The 15845-nt window shown below is 42.4% G+C and overlaps 1 protein-coding gene across 4 annotated transcripts in view; it reads left to right on the forward strand.

Annotated features, from left to right (window-relative positions):
- The window catches only part of ATP7A (ATPase copper transporting alpha), a 107707-nt gene that overhangs the window by 79096 nt on the left and 12766 nt on the right, over positions 1-15845 (forward strand). For 3 of the 4 annotated variants that reach the window (XM_028522885.2, XM_036016792.1, XM_036016791.1), the window contains 7 exons: positions 74-165; positions 1563-1690; positions 3130-3284; positions 3520-3654; positions 6000-6194; positions 7562-7744; positions 10133-10349. In XM_028522885.2, the coding sequence (XP_028378686.1) occupies positions 74-165; positions 1563-1690; positions 3130-3284; positions 3520-3654; positions 6000-6194; positions 7562-7744; positions 10133-10349 (1105 nt within the window). The remainder of the gene's footprint in view (positions 1-73; positions 166-1562; positions 1691-3129; positions 3285-3519; positions 3655-5999; positions 6195-7561; positions 7745-10132; positions 10350-15845) is intronic. The other variant, XM_036016793.1, reaches the window with a different exon arrangement.

Here is a 15845-nt window from a genome sequence, read left to right on the forward strand (position 1 = left end):
TCTTTATTTTAGGTAAGACCTGGGCTTTTTCTTCCTTAGCATTGTTGACTTTTTTTTTTGTTTTAATTTATAGGGCAAGACATCAGAGGCTCTTGCCAAGCTAATTTCACTGCAAGCTACAGAGGCAACTATTGTAACTCTTGACTCTGATAATATCCTCTTGAGGTATTTATCTTTATTCTTTCTACTTTTCTTTTTTAACTCCTTATGAAAATATCAAATATACACAGAGAACAGTGTAATGCATACACATAATCCACTTCCCAGATTTAACAGTTATTCACATTCGCCACACATTACTTCATCTGTACATTCTATTTTTGTTTGTTGTTGCAGTAGTATTTTAGAGTAAATTCCAGTCATATCATTTGACTGCTTAATATTCCTGTAGTATGTCTAAAAAAGGAACATATCCTTTTTTTAAGATTTTATTTTTATTTTATTTTGAGAGAGGGAAGGGAGGGAGAAAGAGAGAGAGAGAGAAACATCCATGTGTGGTTGCTGGGGGTCATGGCCTGCAACCCAGGCATGTACCCTGACTGGGAATCGAACCTGCAACACTTTGGTTCGCAGCCCGCGCTCAATCCACTGAGCTACACCAGCCAGGGCCAGGAACATATCCTTTTTTAAAAGATTTTATTTATTTTTTAGAGAGGGGAAGGGAAGGAGAAAGAGAGGGAGAGAAACACCAATGTATGGTTGCCTCTCGCGCACCCTCCACTAGGGACTGGCCCTCCACCCAGACATGTGCCCTGACTGGGACAACCTTTTGGTTTGCACACCGGCACTCAATTCACTGAGCCACACTAGCCAGGGCAGAACATTTCCTTATATAACTGTAACACCATATTGCATCTAATAAGGTGAACAAAAGCTCCTTAATATCGTCTCATATGCAGTTCATGTTCACATCTCTCCTGTTGTCTCCAAAATGGTTTAAGTTTCGTTGTTTGCACTGGAATTCAGTCAAGGCTATAATCGTTATAGTTTCTTTTACTCTAGAACAGCTCATTCTTCTCTTTTTCCCTTCTTCTTTCCTCCCCTGTTCTCCCTCTCCAAACATTTGACTTGCTAAAGAAACATCCATCAGTTGTCTGTATAATATGCCAAGTCCAGGTGTCTCTTTGCTCCCTTCTGTTCTCACTTACCTTGTTTTATAACTCCTGTGTTCCCTGTAAACTGGAAGTGAGAACTAAAGTGTCCATTAGATTTCATTCTTTTGTATGTCTCATTTGTACACTTACGAAATTATTTAGGCAGATTTATACAATAAATAAACTGTGCAGTTAAATAAAACCCAGGACATTATTTTCAAAAGTTTTCATTTATTCATTCAGAGACCATGTAAGAAATAGTTAGAGTTCCTACTTTGTGCCAGGCACTGAGCTGTTTCCCACCAGAGGGCAGGACTGGCGTTGGGGTTCCCAGCGAAGATGTTAGTTCAAGCTTCCATTGCTGACAACGATGCAGCCACAAGCTTGCTAGGAACTAAAAAGCTTGCACGGGAAAATCAGCGTGAGAAGCGTGTTGTCGTAATGCTTTTCATTTTCACTCATTTCCAGTGAAGAACAAGTGGATGTGGAACTTGTACAACGTGGAGACATCATTAAAGTGGTCCCAGGAGGCAAATTTCCAGTAGATGGCCGTGTCATCGAAGGACATTCTATGGTAGACGAGTCCCTCATCACAGGTATGTTCTTTCAGCGGGTCATGAAAGTGAAGTGAATCCAAAGTGTTCATGAAGAATAGGCGTGCAAGGTGAAGAAGAGCTTTTTATAGAAACTGGAATGAGTAAATAATGTGCAAAGACAGTATGATTTCTTTTCAAAACTGTAGCAAATCAATTTCTGCAGATTTGCTTTGTGGATTTAGCTATGCTAGTGTCGGCTCTTTTTGCTGAGAACTGTTCATTATAGGAATGGATAACCAAAGGAAATTGTGTAATTCTGCGGTAGAACCCAATAGACTGTGGCAAATGTACCTGACCCATTACCTGTTTTGTCTTCCTGCCCTAAACATTGTTCTAGTCTGAGCTGGGGCGGAACTCCAGGTTTTCCACATCAGTGTCTGCTGTAGGAGAGTAGGCCTGTACTAGTTTAGACGTCTTAGATAACTAAGGCCAATCTGGAGCAGAACCAAAAGAACACCTTTCCTACCTCAACCCTGAGGATAGTGTCGAAAGAGGCTTAGATTATAGATCAAGGAGGAAATAATTTAGGCCTCTCTGTTTCTCAGTAGGGGTGATACTTTGACTTTGGATGGGACAATTCTGAGTTCTGGAGGACTCTCTTGCACGTTGTAGTACATTTAATATCCTTGACCCTGGCCCACTCAATTGGAGTAGCAGCCGCATTAGTAGTGATTACAGATGAGAACTTCCTCCTACATTTCTAAATGTTCCTTGGGAATGGGCTGAGAACAAGTGACCCAAGGCTTGCATGGAGCTCCAAAAGGCTCTAACAAGAGCTAGCATAAACCCTGGCTGGCATAGCTCAGTGGATTGACTGCAGGCTGCAAATCAAAGTGTTGCAGGTTCGATTCCCAGTCATGGTGCATGCCTAGGTTGCAGGCCATGACCCCCAGCAACCGCACATTGGTGTTTCTCTCTCTCTCTCTTTCTCCCTCCCTTCCCTCTCTAAAAATAAATAAATAAAATCTTTAAAAAACAAACAAAAAAAAGAGCTAGCATATTAGGTTTTTTCAGTGTAAGATATGTCTGCCTGCATTTGGCCCAGAACTAACATAAAAAAATAGGGAGGGCAACTTTCACCTGGGCATTTGTCCAGATTCTATTTCATAAATTAAGAATCTCCTGTCTAGCCTGGCTGGTGTGGCTCAGTGGATTGAGCTCTGGCCTGCAAACCAAAGGGTCACCGGTCAGTTCCCAGTCAGGACACATGCCTGAGTTGTGGGCCAGGTCCCCAGTAGGGAGCACCTGAGAGGCAACCACACATTGGTGTTTCTCTCTCTTTCTCCCTCCCTTCCCCTCTTTCTAAAAATAAATAACTAAAATCTTTTTTTTAAAAAAGCATCTCCTTTCTAGATATTTTTTGACAATTAACAAATGACGGTATGTTTCATGATACGGCTTATTTATGTTCCCCGAATCTATCTTTACTCCTCATCCAGGGGAGGCAATGCCTGTGGCCAAGAAATCTGGCAGCACAGTGATTGCTGGTTCCATCAACCAGAATGGGTCCCTGTTCATCCGCGCAACCCATGTTGGAGCGGACACAACCCTTTCTCAAATTGTCAAACTTGTGGAGGAGGCACAAACCTCAAAGGTAACTTACCTCTCTGGGAGAAATAAAGTCTCTCCTTTAAAGCCCACTCAGTGTAAATGTTTATTTACTTTTCATACTTCCCTTTGATTAATTCTATTTGCGTTAATATGGAGTTTATCAAAATAGTTCCATTTGTGCTCTACTCATTATAAAAAGGAGACTTTGATTTACGTATTGTGCTTTTTGTTGTTGTTATTATTATTGTTGTTATTGTTATTATGTTATTTAATTCTAGGCTCCCATCCAGCAGTTTGCAGACAAACTCAGTGGCTACTTTGTTCCTTTTATTGTTATTATTTCCATTGTTACCCTCTTGGTTTGGATTATAATTGGATTTCTGCATTTTCAAGTTGTCGAAACCTACTTTCCTGTAAGTGACACGTGACAATTCTTTACCATATGTAAGACAGTTCGTGAATTTTTTGCATAAGTCATTAATTGGACAATAACCTTAATAGTCACTACTATGTTTAAGGGAGTGGGGTGGGAGAATGATAAGAATAGGCTCTTTTTCTTTGCATTTCTGTATATAAAAGATTTCCTTTTGCAAGGATTTTTTCATTATGACGCGTGACTTCCCCAAAGCAAGTGCTGAACTTTTACATTTCATACCTAGTCTCATTTCCAGCATATACTGCTTTCATGAAGGGCTGTAGACATACTGAGGAAAATCTCACAATGTGAGCTCCGCCACACACCGTCTGCCTGCTCCTGGGTCAACTTAATTTCTCTCTGCATTTCATTTTCCCCGTGTATACAATGAGATTGTAATAATCCCATCCTGCATAACTTCTAGTTGTTGTGAAAGTTAAATCAGATGATATTAAAAACACTTAGGGATTTATTAAATGCTTTATAAATATAAGGTGATATTAGTGCCTGCTTCTCTCTAGTCCTTTGATACTCTGAAGTATGGTGTCATGAGGTGGATAACTAGACCTGGACTGTGTTTCACTGTAGAGAGATAATCCTTTAAAACTAATTATTTATTTATTTTTAGAGAGGGGAAGGGGAGAAGAAAGAGAGAAACATCAATGTGTGGTTGCCTCTCACACGCCCCCTGCTGGGCACCTGGCCCATAACCCAGACACGCACCCTAGTCTGTGAATTGAACCAGCTAGCTACCTTTTGGTTCACAGGCTGGGGCTCAATCCACAGACCTACATCAGCCAAGGCTAGAGATACAATTTTTAAGTCAACTTCTCAGCCTCAGTTCTGTCATGTGTGATATAGTGACAATAACACCTAACTTGCAGCAGTGGAATTAGTGTAGGTGAAAACATGCACATTTGACATACATGAAAGTATCAGTTTAGATGTTTATGAAAGTCCCTGTAACTCTGTCACTGTACAGAAATAGCATGCTGTATATCACTTAGTTTATTTAAGAACCCAGTAAGAAACTAGCACTGTAAAACAGTTACTACTAAGAAAGTCTTACTATTGTTTCTTTATTTTAAAACATCCTGTTCTACACACTACTTTTATGCTGTTTGTCCCTTCAATTAAAGAACAAGTAGAACCACAACAACTGTGCGTCTGTTCGGTGACATGGTTATTACTGCAATATTTAAGTTTCTTTAAGTAATGATTCATGTCAGTTAAGCACACATTGGGCAAGAGGGTTGCTGGGAGGTATTTTGGAATTTGTATCATGAGTTCAGGGGATCTTAGGAGAGTTTCCCTAATACAGTTGATCATATTTACCCACACAAGCAAGTATTCCATGCCATTAAGAGCTTCACTACCTTGCCCTGGCTGGTATAGATCAGTGGATTAAGCGTGGGCTGCAAACCAAAGTGTCGCAGGTTCGATTCCCAGCCAGGGCACATGCCTGGGTTACAGGCCACGGCCCCCAGCAACCACACATCAGTGTTCCTCTCTCTCTTTCTCCCTCCCTTCCCTCTCTAAAAATAATAATAAATCTTTTTAAAAAGAGCTACACTACCTGATATACTCAATTCACATTATTACATCCCAAATACTTTTATTGAGATGTTATTAAACTCCCTTCGCATGCTGGATGATTTTTCCCCATTGTCTTCAGGAATAGTGTGAAAGACAGATTATGGTGTCAGTATATAGAGGTTCAGAATTCCTTTTGTTTAGGATCAAATTGGTTGAGAATTAGGTCCCATGGTTGCAGATATTTTTTAAAGAATCTACTTAATTTTAGACAGAGGGAAGGGAGGGAGAACGAGAGGGAGAGAAACATCAATGTGCCAGAGATATACTAATTGGTTGCCTCTTGCATGCCCCCAACTGGGCACCTGGCACACAACCCAGGCATGTGTCCTGACTGGGAATCGAACCAGGAACCTTTGGGTTCGCAGGCCAGCACTCAGTCCACTGAGCCACACCATCCAGGGCTGCAGCTATTTTTGAAAGTCCCTAATAAAAACATTTCCTCTCAATATGGGGCAAAAAAAAAAGCTGACTTTTATGTTCCTTATATTCATTCCATAGTTTGTAACTCTGAATCAGTAAAATTGAAATCTTGATTTGGGGACCATGACTTGGTTTACCAGTTATGTCACAATATCTTCATAAAATTGAAAGAGTTTTCTTACTAGTAAGCAAAACATTATACTTTAGTAGCTAAGTAGGATCAGGCCTGACTTCAAAATTGAGGTTTTATTGAAACAGTGAACCTTTTTTCCTTTTGCTTTGTTCAGCTCTAAATCAATAACCAAAATTCATGCGTTTCTTCTAAAGGGCTACAACAGAAGTATCTCCCAGACCGAGACGATAATACGCTTTGCTTTCCAAGCCTCTATCACAGTTCTGTGCATTGCATGCCCCTGCTCCCTGGGCCTGGCGACCCCAACTGCTGTGATGGTGGGTACGGGAGTAGGCGCTCAAAATGGCATTCTAATCAAAGGTGGTGAGCCATTGGAGATGGCCCATAAGGTAAGCTATCCCAGACTTAAGAATTGTCCCATCTTAACTGGCAGTAGCGTGCCTACTGAGGAACACAGAGTCCTGCGTTATTTCCACCCGGCCCATAATCTGAGCCTCTTTCTGGCACTACCCTGAGGGTTGGGGTAGGAGAGGTGTTCTTTTGGTTCTGCTCCAGGTCAGCGTTGGTTATCCAAGATCTCTAAAACTTCCAGAGACCTCGTCTCTTCAAGCAGACGCCGGTGTGGAAAACTGGAAGTCTCACCCAGCTCAGACTAGAAAAGTCTTTAGGGCAGGAAGACGGGGGGGGCTGTTTGCCCGGGTCTCTCAGGCTTCTAACATGTCTGTGTGTGACTCTGTTTGTGTCCCTCACCATGACACAGCGCCTGTGGTTCCATCGCAGTGTCTGCCTTTCTGCCAGCAGATGACAGTTTGCAACCATCACTCCAGGAATATAACCCTATCCCTGGCCTCTCTCGTATTAGGATTTTCATAACAACCTCAATCAAGGCCGCTTGACTCCAACTAAAACCACGTTTGAAACTCAAAGAAAAATTGCAAGAATAGTGTAAAGAACTTCTGTATACCCTTCACTATAGATATCAGCCTCCTTTCCTGAGAAAAAGGGCATTTTCTTACAAAACCACAGTACAAACATCAACACCAAGAAATGAACGCTGATATTGTACTAATTATCTAACCTACAGTCCATATTCCAGTTTCCTCAGTTGCCTCCGTAGTATCCTTTATAGCTTTTTTCCCTCTTGTCTGGAATCATGCTTTGTATTCAGTTGTATCTTTTCACCTCGGTTTCTCAAGCTACTCATTTTTCGAGGTTCACATTTCTCTGTCGACTCTGAGGTGACTTCTCTAATTCCAGACTCGTCCTTTTTCCCCTGTCTGGGCTGCCTTTCCTCCTTTGATTCCTGAGCTATCTCTTCTCAGGCCAAGCTGCTCACCTACACCCAGTAAACTCAGAGCCTCCCAGAAGGTCTTATCTGACGCTCACTGCAACTTAATTATTTACGTTTCTTTTGTAATTATGTTCCCCATGCCCATATTTCCCCTCTAGACCTGTGATTCATGACTATTTAAAGCCTGTGTCTTTCCCTGGAGGCACTACAGGCAACTCGTAATTAACTATTAACCGTCAACCTTTAACAGTGAGTTCTAGTTCTTGAACATGTTTCTACACTAGGGGGCGTTAGGTGTAACAGAGTATTTCTTCCCTTATTCTCTCCCTCCCTTCCTTTTATTCTCCCGAAGGCAGTTTATGAAGTCAAAGTTTATTAAGAAGGTAACCTTCTTCTCATTTCTGGAAAGGTCATATTAAGGATTATCCAGTCACGTAGGTGCATTGTATTTTGCCTTTGTTACAGGTGAAGGTAGTGGTGTTTGATAAGACTGGAACCATTACGCATGGAACCCCAGTAGTGAGTCAAGTAAAGGTTCTAGTGGAAAGTAACAGAATATCACGCACTAAGATCCTGGCCATTGTGGGAACTGCTGAGAGTCACAGTGAGCACCCTCTGGGAGCAGCTGTGACCAAATACTGCAAGCAGGTATGGTTTCCCCTTGTATATTAATGTAGTCCTCTGCGATTAGGATCATTCAGGCCAAATCCTGCCTGGCATTTGACTATGATTTACGTATATACTAGTTGCTGTGAGGGTTAGAGAGACTTGTATTTTGTTATTTTGCTTTATAATGTGCCTTAGATTCTTCATACAGAAAGATATAAAAATGAAAACAATTATAATCCTACACAGAAAACCCAGTTGACTAAAAAATTAAAATAGAAGTAATACATACGTATGATAGGAAACTTCAGGTGATTCAGAGAGTTACATCAACAAAAGGGAGAGCTTCATTCCCGCTCACTTCCATAGTTCCTCTCTCCAAAGTTTAACAAGATTTAAGCTGTTGATATTTTTAAATAACAGCTTCATTGAGATACAATTCATATACTACAAAGTTTCCCCCTCTGAAGTATACGATTCAGTACTTTTTAATATATTCATTAGTGTATGTCTGTTAACCCCTATTTGTTTAAAGATTTTATTTATTTATTTTTAGAGAGAGGGGAAGGGAGGAAGAAAGAAAGGGAGGGAAACATCAGTGTGTGGTTGCCTCTCTTGCACCCCCTACTGGGGACCTGGCCCACAACCCAGGCATGTTCCCTGACTGGGAATCAAACCGGCAACCCTTTGGTTTGCAGGCTGACACTCAATCCACTGAGCCACACCAGCCAGGGCTGTTAACCACTCTTAATCCATATAACAAAATACATGTATTTGGTTTTTTTTTTTAACTTCACATACGAAGGTCACACAATGATTAATCTTTGGTACTTTGTAATTTGATTAAATGATTTTTCTATAGCAGGACATACAGATCCTACCTCATTGTTTCTAATGGCTATATTATATTCTATTGTATGATGGTTTTTGGCTCTGACAGTGTACAATTGACATCCTTATCAGCTTTTCAAGTTTATCTCTCTGTTAAATGCCTATTCATGCCATTGCTACTTCAAAGGATAAAGAATAACGTGCGGTTAAATTTTGATGAATATTACCAGTGCCCATGTGACGGGTATTACCAGCACCCACACGGAAGGTTGTACCGGTGTGTACTCCCCCCGGAAGTTATGACTGCCCATTCCCTGACATTCCTGCCAACACTTTATTTTTTTCCAGTGTAATAAGTACAAAATGTTAACTCATTGATGGTTTGCTCTTCATTTCCTTGATTATGAATAAGGTTGAGCATCTTATCATATGTGTATTAGCCATTTGAATTTCTTTTTCTGTAACGTGTCTGCTCAAATCCTTTGCCCATTTTTCCAAACAATTGTTTACCTCTTTCTCATTGTACAGAGACCTTTGTACAAGGTCTTTGCAAGTTATCCACCTACTTTTATAGTTAAAATGTGGCAATTTCTACCATTGACGTTGCCATTTCTTTGTGGGGTTTTTTTTTTTTTCATTTTTGCCTATTAACTATTACTGACTGGGCTTCTTTTTTTTAAATTACTTTTCTTGCCCTGGCTGGCGTAGCTCAGTGGATTGATTGAGCACGGGCTGGGAACCAAAGTGTCCCAGGTTCGATTCCCAGCCAGGGTACATTCCTGGGTTGCAGGCCATAACCCCCAGCAACCGCACATTGATGTTTCTCTCTCTCTCTCTCTATCTCCCTCCCTTCCCTCTCTAAAAATAAATAAATAAAATCTTAAAAAAATTACTTTTCTTCTCTTGTTTCCTATTTTTTTTAGATTTTACTTATTTATTTTTAGAGAGGGAAGGGAGGGAGAAAGAGAGAGAGAAACATCAATGTGCGGTTGCTGTGGGCCGTGGCCTGCAACCCAGGCATGTGCCCTGACTGGGAATTGAACCTGAGATGCTGTGGTTTGCAGCCCGCGCTCAATCCACTGAGCTATGCCAGCCAGGGCTGACTGGGCTTCTTTACACCCACATGGAACAATCGAGAGGATGAAGATGTAAAGAGTCAGAACTCCCTGGCGTACTGAGGGCACAGAATTGGTGTAGAGGGGCACTCTAGTGATATAAGCCTGTTCTTTATTACCCTTTGCCCTCTACTGAACCAAAAATCTGACATGACAACAGAATTAAATCTTTCCCTCGTAATTCTCTACTGGAAAGGGCTAAAAATATTGCTCAACCTTCCATGTGTTCTTTCCCTGAGCTTGGTGTACATTTTAGAGAGTGGGATTAAAACAAAGGCTTCCGAGGTTCGCCTGTAACTTTGAACATTATATTCCACATTCCGTTCCTTCGTGCTCATTAAAATGTGCTATCAGATATGCAGTGTGCTAAGTGGTCGTTTTATTCTAAAACATGGATAGCTAACCAGCAGGAATCTTCGATCTTGCTAATGATGACCTTGGATTGTTAGAGCCGCAGAGAAATTCTTCTGTTTCTATTTGTTAGGAGCTGGCCACCGAAACCTTGGGTACCTGCATAGACTTCCAGGTTGTGCCAGGCTGTGGTATTAGCTGTAAAGTCACCAACATCGAAGGCTTGCTACAAAAGAATAACTGGAAGATAGAGGAAAATAATATGAAAAATGCATCCCTGGTTCAGATCGATGCAGGTGATGACCAGTTACCAGCTTCGTCTTCCATGATCATTGATGCCCACCTCTCAAGTAAGCTGATTTTTTTTTTTTTTGCAGTGCCAATTATGGGGCAGTTATTACCCGATGTCTAACTTGCTAATCTTGAGCTGTTATGTAAGACACAAAACTTGGCCTTATGGTTTCATCCTCGCCCATCAATTTCACCACGGGCCTCTGGTCGCTTTGCTCAAGTTCCTGGAAAACGTTTTCCAGCTGTGCTCCGTGGTTCTACTATAGGGTGATAAAATCTAACCTCAGCTGATCTTCCATCTTATTTCAGTCCTCTTTCCTTTATTTCTCACCGCAGCTCCTCCAAACCTTTTATATCCCTCACACGACCCTGTGGCCCTTACCCCTAGTTTCTTAAGCAAATTATCTGACTGACTTTTCACATAGAAAATTAAGGCTCTGACACACTTGCTGTTTCATTTCTTTTCTTTTCTTTTTTTTTTGCCCACATTTATTCCTGTTTCAGGGGAAGATTTATCCCCCATCTTGTGTAATGAATCCCCTCATTGTTGCTCAGGATCCCACGTACTCTTGATTCCACAGGGACCTCCCTCTCTCTTATGCCCCCGTGCTGCTTTATTTCTCCACTCTCTTTTTGTAGTGGCTCCTTCTTCTAAACATATAAACATATCTTCCATCGAAATCACTGTATTTCCATCTATATTTCATCCCATCCATGTTTCCCTTTATATCTAAGCTTCCAGAAACAGTAGCCTAGGCTCACTGAATTCACCTGTTCACTGCACACTCTGGATTCTGCCCCATCCATACTGCTGAGGCACGTGACAGCGATGGCCACTTCTTCCTCCCTAAATCTCTGTCCTCCCTTTCTCCCATGACCCTGCTTTCTCTGCATTCTCCTCTCACTTACCTGGCTGTTCTTTCTAATCCTCTTCTGATTCCTCGTTTCTCTTGCTGTCAGGGTTTTGTTCTTTGTCTTTTCCTCATTTTGCATGTACTGTCTGTCCAATCTAATGCATGCGTACTGGTTACTGTGCCACGTGTGGGCTTCCACTCCCGCTCCACAATCCGTATCTCTAGCCAAGGCCTGTTTCTTGAGTTTTTTGTTGGTGTATCCATTGCCCCCAAAACACGGTACACCCACCTAAGTATTCCAGCACTTCCCCACCCATTTGTGCTGGAGTGATTTTGCTAACCCACAAGTCTGATTAATGATACTACTTTCTTTTTTTTAAATATTTTATTTATTTATTTTTAGAGAGGGAAGGGAGGGAGAAAGAGAGAGAGAGAGAAAAACATCAATGTGCAGTTGCTGGGGGCCATGGCCTGCAACACAGGCATGTGCCCTGACTTGGAATTGAACCTGAGACACCTTGGTTCGCAGCCCACGCTCAATCCACTGAGCTACGCCAGCCAGGGCAATGATAGTACTTTCTGATACATTTTATTGTAGTGGCTTATAACCCACTTTAAATCCTCAACCTTCTGATGAATTTGATAATAGTTATGCCCACCCCTCAGAAAATTGCCGTCTTAGAGGTTTGCATACATCCTAAAGCCCATCCAAGGAATTCTTTTTCTTTTAAAGATTTTATTTATTTATTTTTTAGGCAGGGGAAGGAAGAGAGAAAGAGGGAGAGAAACATCAATGTGTGACTGCCTCTCACCCGCCCCTTACTGGCAGGGGAGACCTGGCTGGCAACCCAGGCATGTGCCCTGACTGGGAATCGAACTGGCAACCCTTTGGTTTGTAGGCCAGCACTTCAATCCACTGAACCACACCAGTCGGGGCTCATCCAAGGAATTATGTTAATGATCCCAGCTCTCGTGGCTCTCTGTGTCCAGGAGGGCAGAGTCCAGGCTCTCTGGACTTCGTTCATGATATGTTCGTCATGATATGCCTCCTCCTTCCGTGCACCACCCATTTTGTCTTTTTCCACTGCCTGCCCCTCCCCTCCCATGTCATCTGTATTCCATCCATATGAAACTACTTATAGCTTCTCCTTATATCACATCATTTCATGCTTATTGGATCATTTCATTTGCTACTTTCTCTGGGCAATGTCCTTGGCCACAGTAGTGGTTAAGACTCAGCTCATATCTCTCTTCAGTGATGCCATCACTGACTAACACACGCAGGCAGAAGTCCTTGCTCTCCTGTTAAATCATACCTGTGCTCGGCCTCTGCTATTGTACTAGACACTCTGCATGAAAAATCTGTATTTACCTGTCTGATTCTGCTCCCCTGCAATTTTTAAAATTTTGTTCACGTGACCACTTTGTTAAGCACCGTTCAAGGCAATGAAGAATCAGCAGCGAGCAAAATAGAGAAAGCCCCTTATCTCATGGAACTTAAGTTTGCGGGGGGAGAACATAAGGCAGTGAGCTATGAAATTTAAATATATCTATATAGCATGTCTGATGTAGGAAGATAAAGCAGGGTAATCCTGAGAAGGTGGTATTTGAACAAAAATCAGAGGCGGGTGAGGGAGAAAGTTATGTGCGTATCTGTGATAAGAGCGTCCCAGACAGGAGGACTGGTAAGTGCGCAAGCCTGGAGCCAGGAGAATGAATTAACATTAACATCAAGGAGAACAGTGTGGCTGGAGCACAGGAAATGCGTGGGATGGGGATAAGACCAGAGAGGCGGGGAGCGCAGGACTAGATTGGGTAAGGACATTGAATGCACTTGTGTTCTTGCCCTGAGATATAAGCCACTGAAAAGTTTGGAGTGTAGGAGTGTTAGGATATGACCTAACATTTTAAAATTGGCACTTTGGCTGCTCTGGTTAAAATACACTACTGGGGGAAGGGCGAGAGCAGAAGAGGGGAGATAAGTCATAGTCCAGGTTGTTTGGACCAGTGTGGCAACAATAAAGATCATAAGAAGTGGTCAGTTTTGAGATGTGTCTTGAAGCTGGCTGACATTTTTTTTTTCACAGACTAGGTTTGGGGTATAAAGTGAAACAGGACTCAAGAATTATGCCAAGGTCTGTGGCCTAAGCAATTTAGATGGGTAGAGCCCTGGCTGGTGTGGCTCAGTGGATTGAGCACCAGCCTGTGAACCAAACGGTCTCTGGTTCGATTCCCAGTCAGGGCACATGCCTGGGTTGTGGGCCAGGTCCCCGGTGTGGGGTGCACAAGAGGCAACCACACATAGATGACTAGAGTTACCTTTTAGATAAAATGGGGAGACCACAGTGGGGGGCAGTAGGCACTGTAGAGGAAAGCTGATCAGGAGTTCAGTTTTCGACATGTGACGTTTGGATGCCTATTAGAAACTCCAGTGGAGATGTCATATAAATGGGCCTATCAGGTAGGCAGTTGGCTGCATAAGTCTGGAGTTCAAGCAAACGGACTGGGTGTGGATTTAGAAGATCCACTTACCTGGCTGGCATAGCTCAGTGGATTGAGCACGGGCTGGGAACCAAAGTGTCCCAGGTTCGATTCCCAGCCAGGGCACGTGCCTAGGTTGCAGGCCATAACCCCCAGCAACCACACATTGATGTTTCTCTCTCCCTCTCCTCTCCTCTCCCCGCTCCCTCCCTCCCTTCCCTCTCTAAAAATAAATAAATAATTAATTAAAAAGAAGATCCACTTATATATAGGTCTGTGCTGTCCAACATGGCAGCCACTGGTTGCACGTGACTTCTAATATTTCAACTAAGCAAAGTGAAATTGAACTTAAAATTCAGCCCTTCAACCATACTAGCCCCGTTTTCAGTGCTCGGTTGCCACGTGTCATTAGCGCCTACTGCGTTGGATGGAGCAGATATAGAACATTTCCATCAGCAAAGAAAGTCCTGTCAGACAGTGCTGGTATAAAAAAGTGTTTAAAGCCTGGGTAAGATGGCCAAGCAGTGAGAGTGGATAGAGTGGGGGAAGGAGGTTTTTGGGTTGAGCTGTGCAGCTCTATGGGTTAAGAGGTCACAGAGATGAGGAAGAATCCGAAAAGAAGACTGTGAAGGAGTGATGAATGAGGAGGTAACTGCTGAGAATAGGGTGTCCTAGAAGCCACTTGAAGAAAGTATTTGTTTTTTTTTTAAACACTCTTTTTCCATGAAGATCCCAACTAATTTGATTCTAGATTTCTTTTTTTTTTAAGATTTTACTTATTTATTTTTAGAGAGGGAAGGGAGGGAGAGAGAGAGAGAAACATCAATGTGCGGTTGCTGGGGGCCAAGGCCTCCAACCCAGGCATGTGCCCTGACTGGGAATCGAACCTGCGATGCTTTGGTTTGCAGCCCTCACTCAATCCACTGAGCTACGCCAGCCAGGGAAAAAAGTATTTCAACAAGCAGTGAGGGATTAACTTCAAAATGCTTCCAGTAGGGCAAGTGTAATGAGGACTGATTATTTGCCATTAGATTTTACTAAAGTAAAGGTAGGTCACTGGTAAAAAATAAAAATGAATAAGTGAAAATAAAAAAGTTAAAGTCACTGGTGTACTGTATGAACAGCCCTTTGAAGAGGTAGAAACAAAAGCTTTGTTGGAGTGGATTCCGAAGAGAATGAGAAGATGCGAACTGGAGATATGTAGCCAGTAGACTCAACACGTTTCAGAAGTTTTGCCACATGCACAGAGGTAGAGAAAGGGCACAGTAGCTAGAGAGCTAAGTGAGATCAAGAGAGGGTTTTGCTTTTTAAAAAAGATAGGACTATGTATAGTAGAGACAGAAAATTTGATTATGTAGGAGAGCGAGGAGTGAGTTGTTAGAGATGTGTTCTAGAATAGGCAGAGGAGGGGGACCAGGTGCCCAAGTGGAGAAGTTGGCCTTGAATAGGAGCGGGGCAGTTTATAATGAGAGAAGTGAAGCTAGGTAAATGTGTACACGGGCACAGGTAGCTGAGGAGATGTGGCAATGAGAGCTGGTAGAAGTTCTCTTCCCATTGCTTTTCTCTCCTTTCTGAAATAGGACACACAGTCATCCTCCAGTATGAGGATGGGAGAAGACATCTTAGAAGGAATGGGAAATGAATGGGCTAAGGCAGGGGTATGCAACCCTCGGGCCGCAGGCCGCATGTGGCCCAGCACAAAATCGTAAATTTACTTAAAACAGTATGAGATTTTCAACTTAAAACATTATGGATGTTCAACTTAAAAGAAAAATTTGGTTGTGTCTCTTTACTGGAATTTTATGGGTCCTATCTTTCCAGAGACACATAGCCCTTGCTCCGTAATCACACTTTATTCACGTCATCGCTGTTTGGCAGCACCTGCATCTGCGAGCAACTATTTTCAAGGATGAAACATACTAAGAGTAAAGTTAGAACCAAAATATCTGATGAGCACCTTGAGAACTCAGAAAGAATTGCAAGTACTTCTATCAAACTAGATATTGATGTACTAGTTTCTCAAATACAATGGCAAGCGTCTGACTGGCTTTGGGTTGCTCTCTTTTCTTTTACTTTTGTAGTAAAAATATTTTTAAAATCAGCCCTGGCTGGTGTGCCCCAGTGGTTGAGTGCTGGCCTGCGAAGCAAAGGATCGCCCATTCAATTCCCAGTCAGGGCACATGCCTGGGCTGTGGGCCAGGTCCTCCAGTAGGGGGCACT

This window comes from Phyllostomus discolor, chromosome X, assembly GCF_004126475.2.
Source record: "Phyllostomus discolor isolate MPI-MPIP mPhyDis1 chromosome X, mPhyDis1.pri.v3, whole genome shotgun sequence".
Lineage (NCBI taxonomy): Eukaryota > Metazoa > Chordata > Mammalia > Chiroptera > Phyllostomidae > Phyllostomus > Phyllostomus discolor.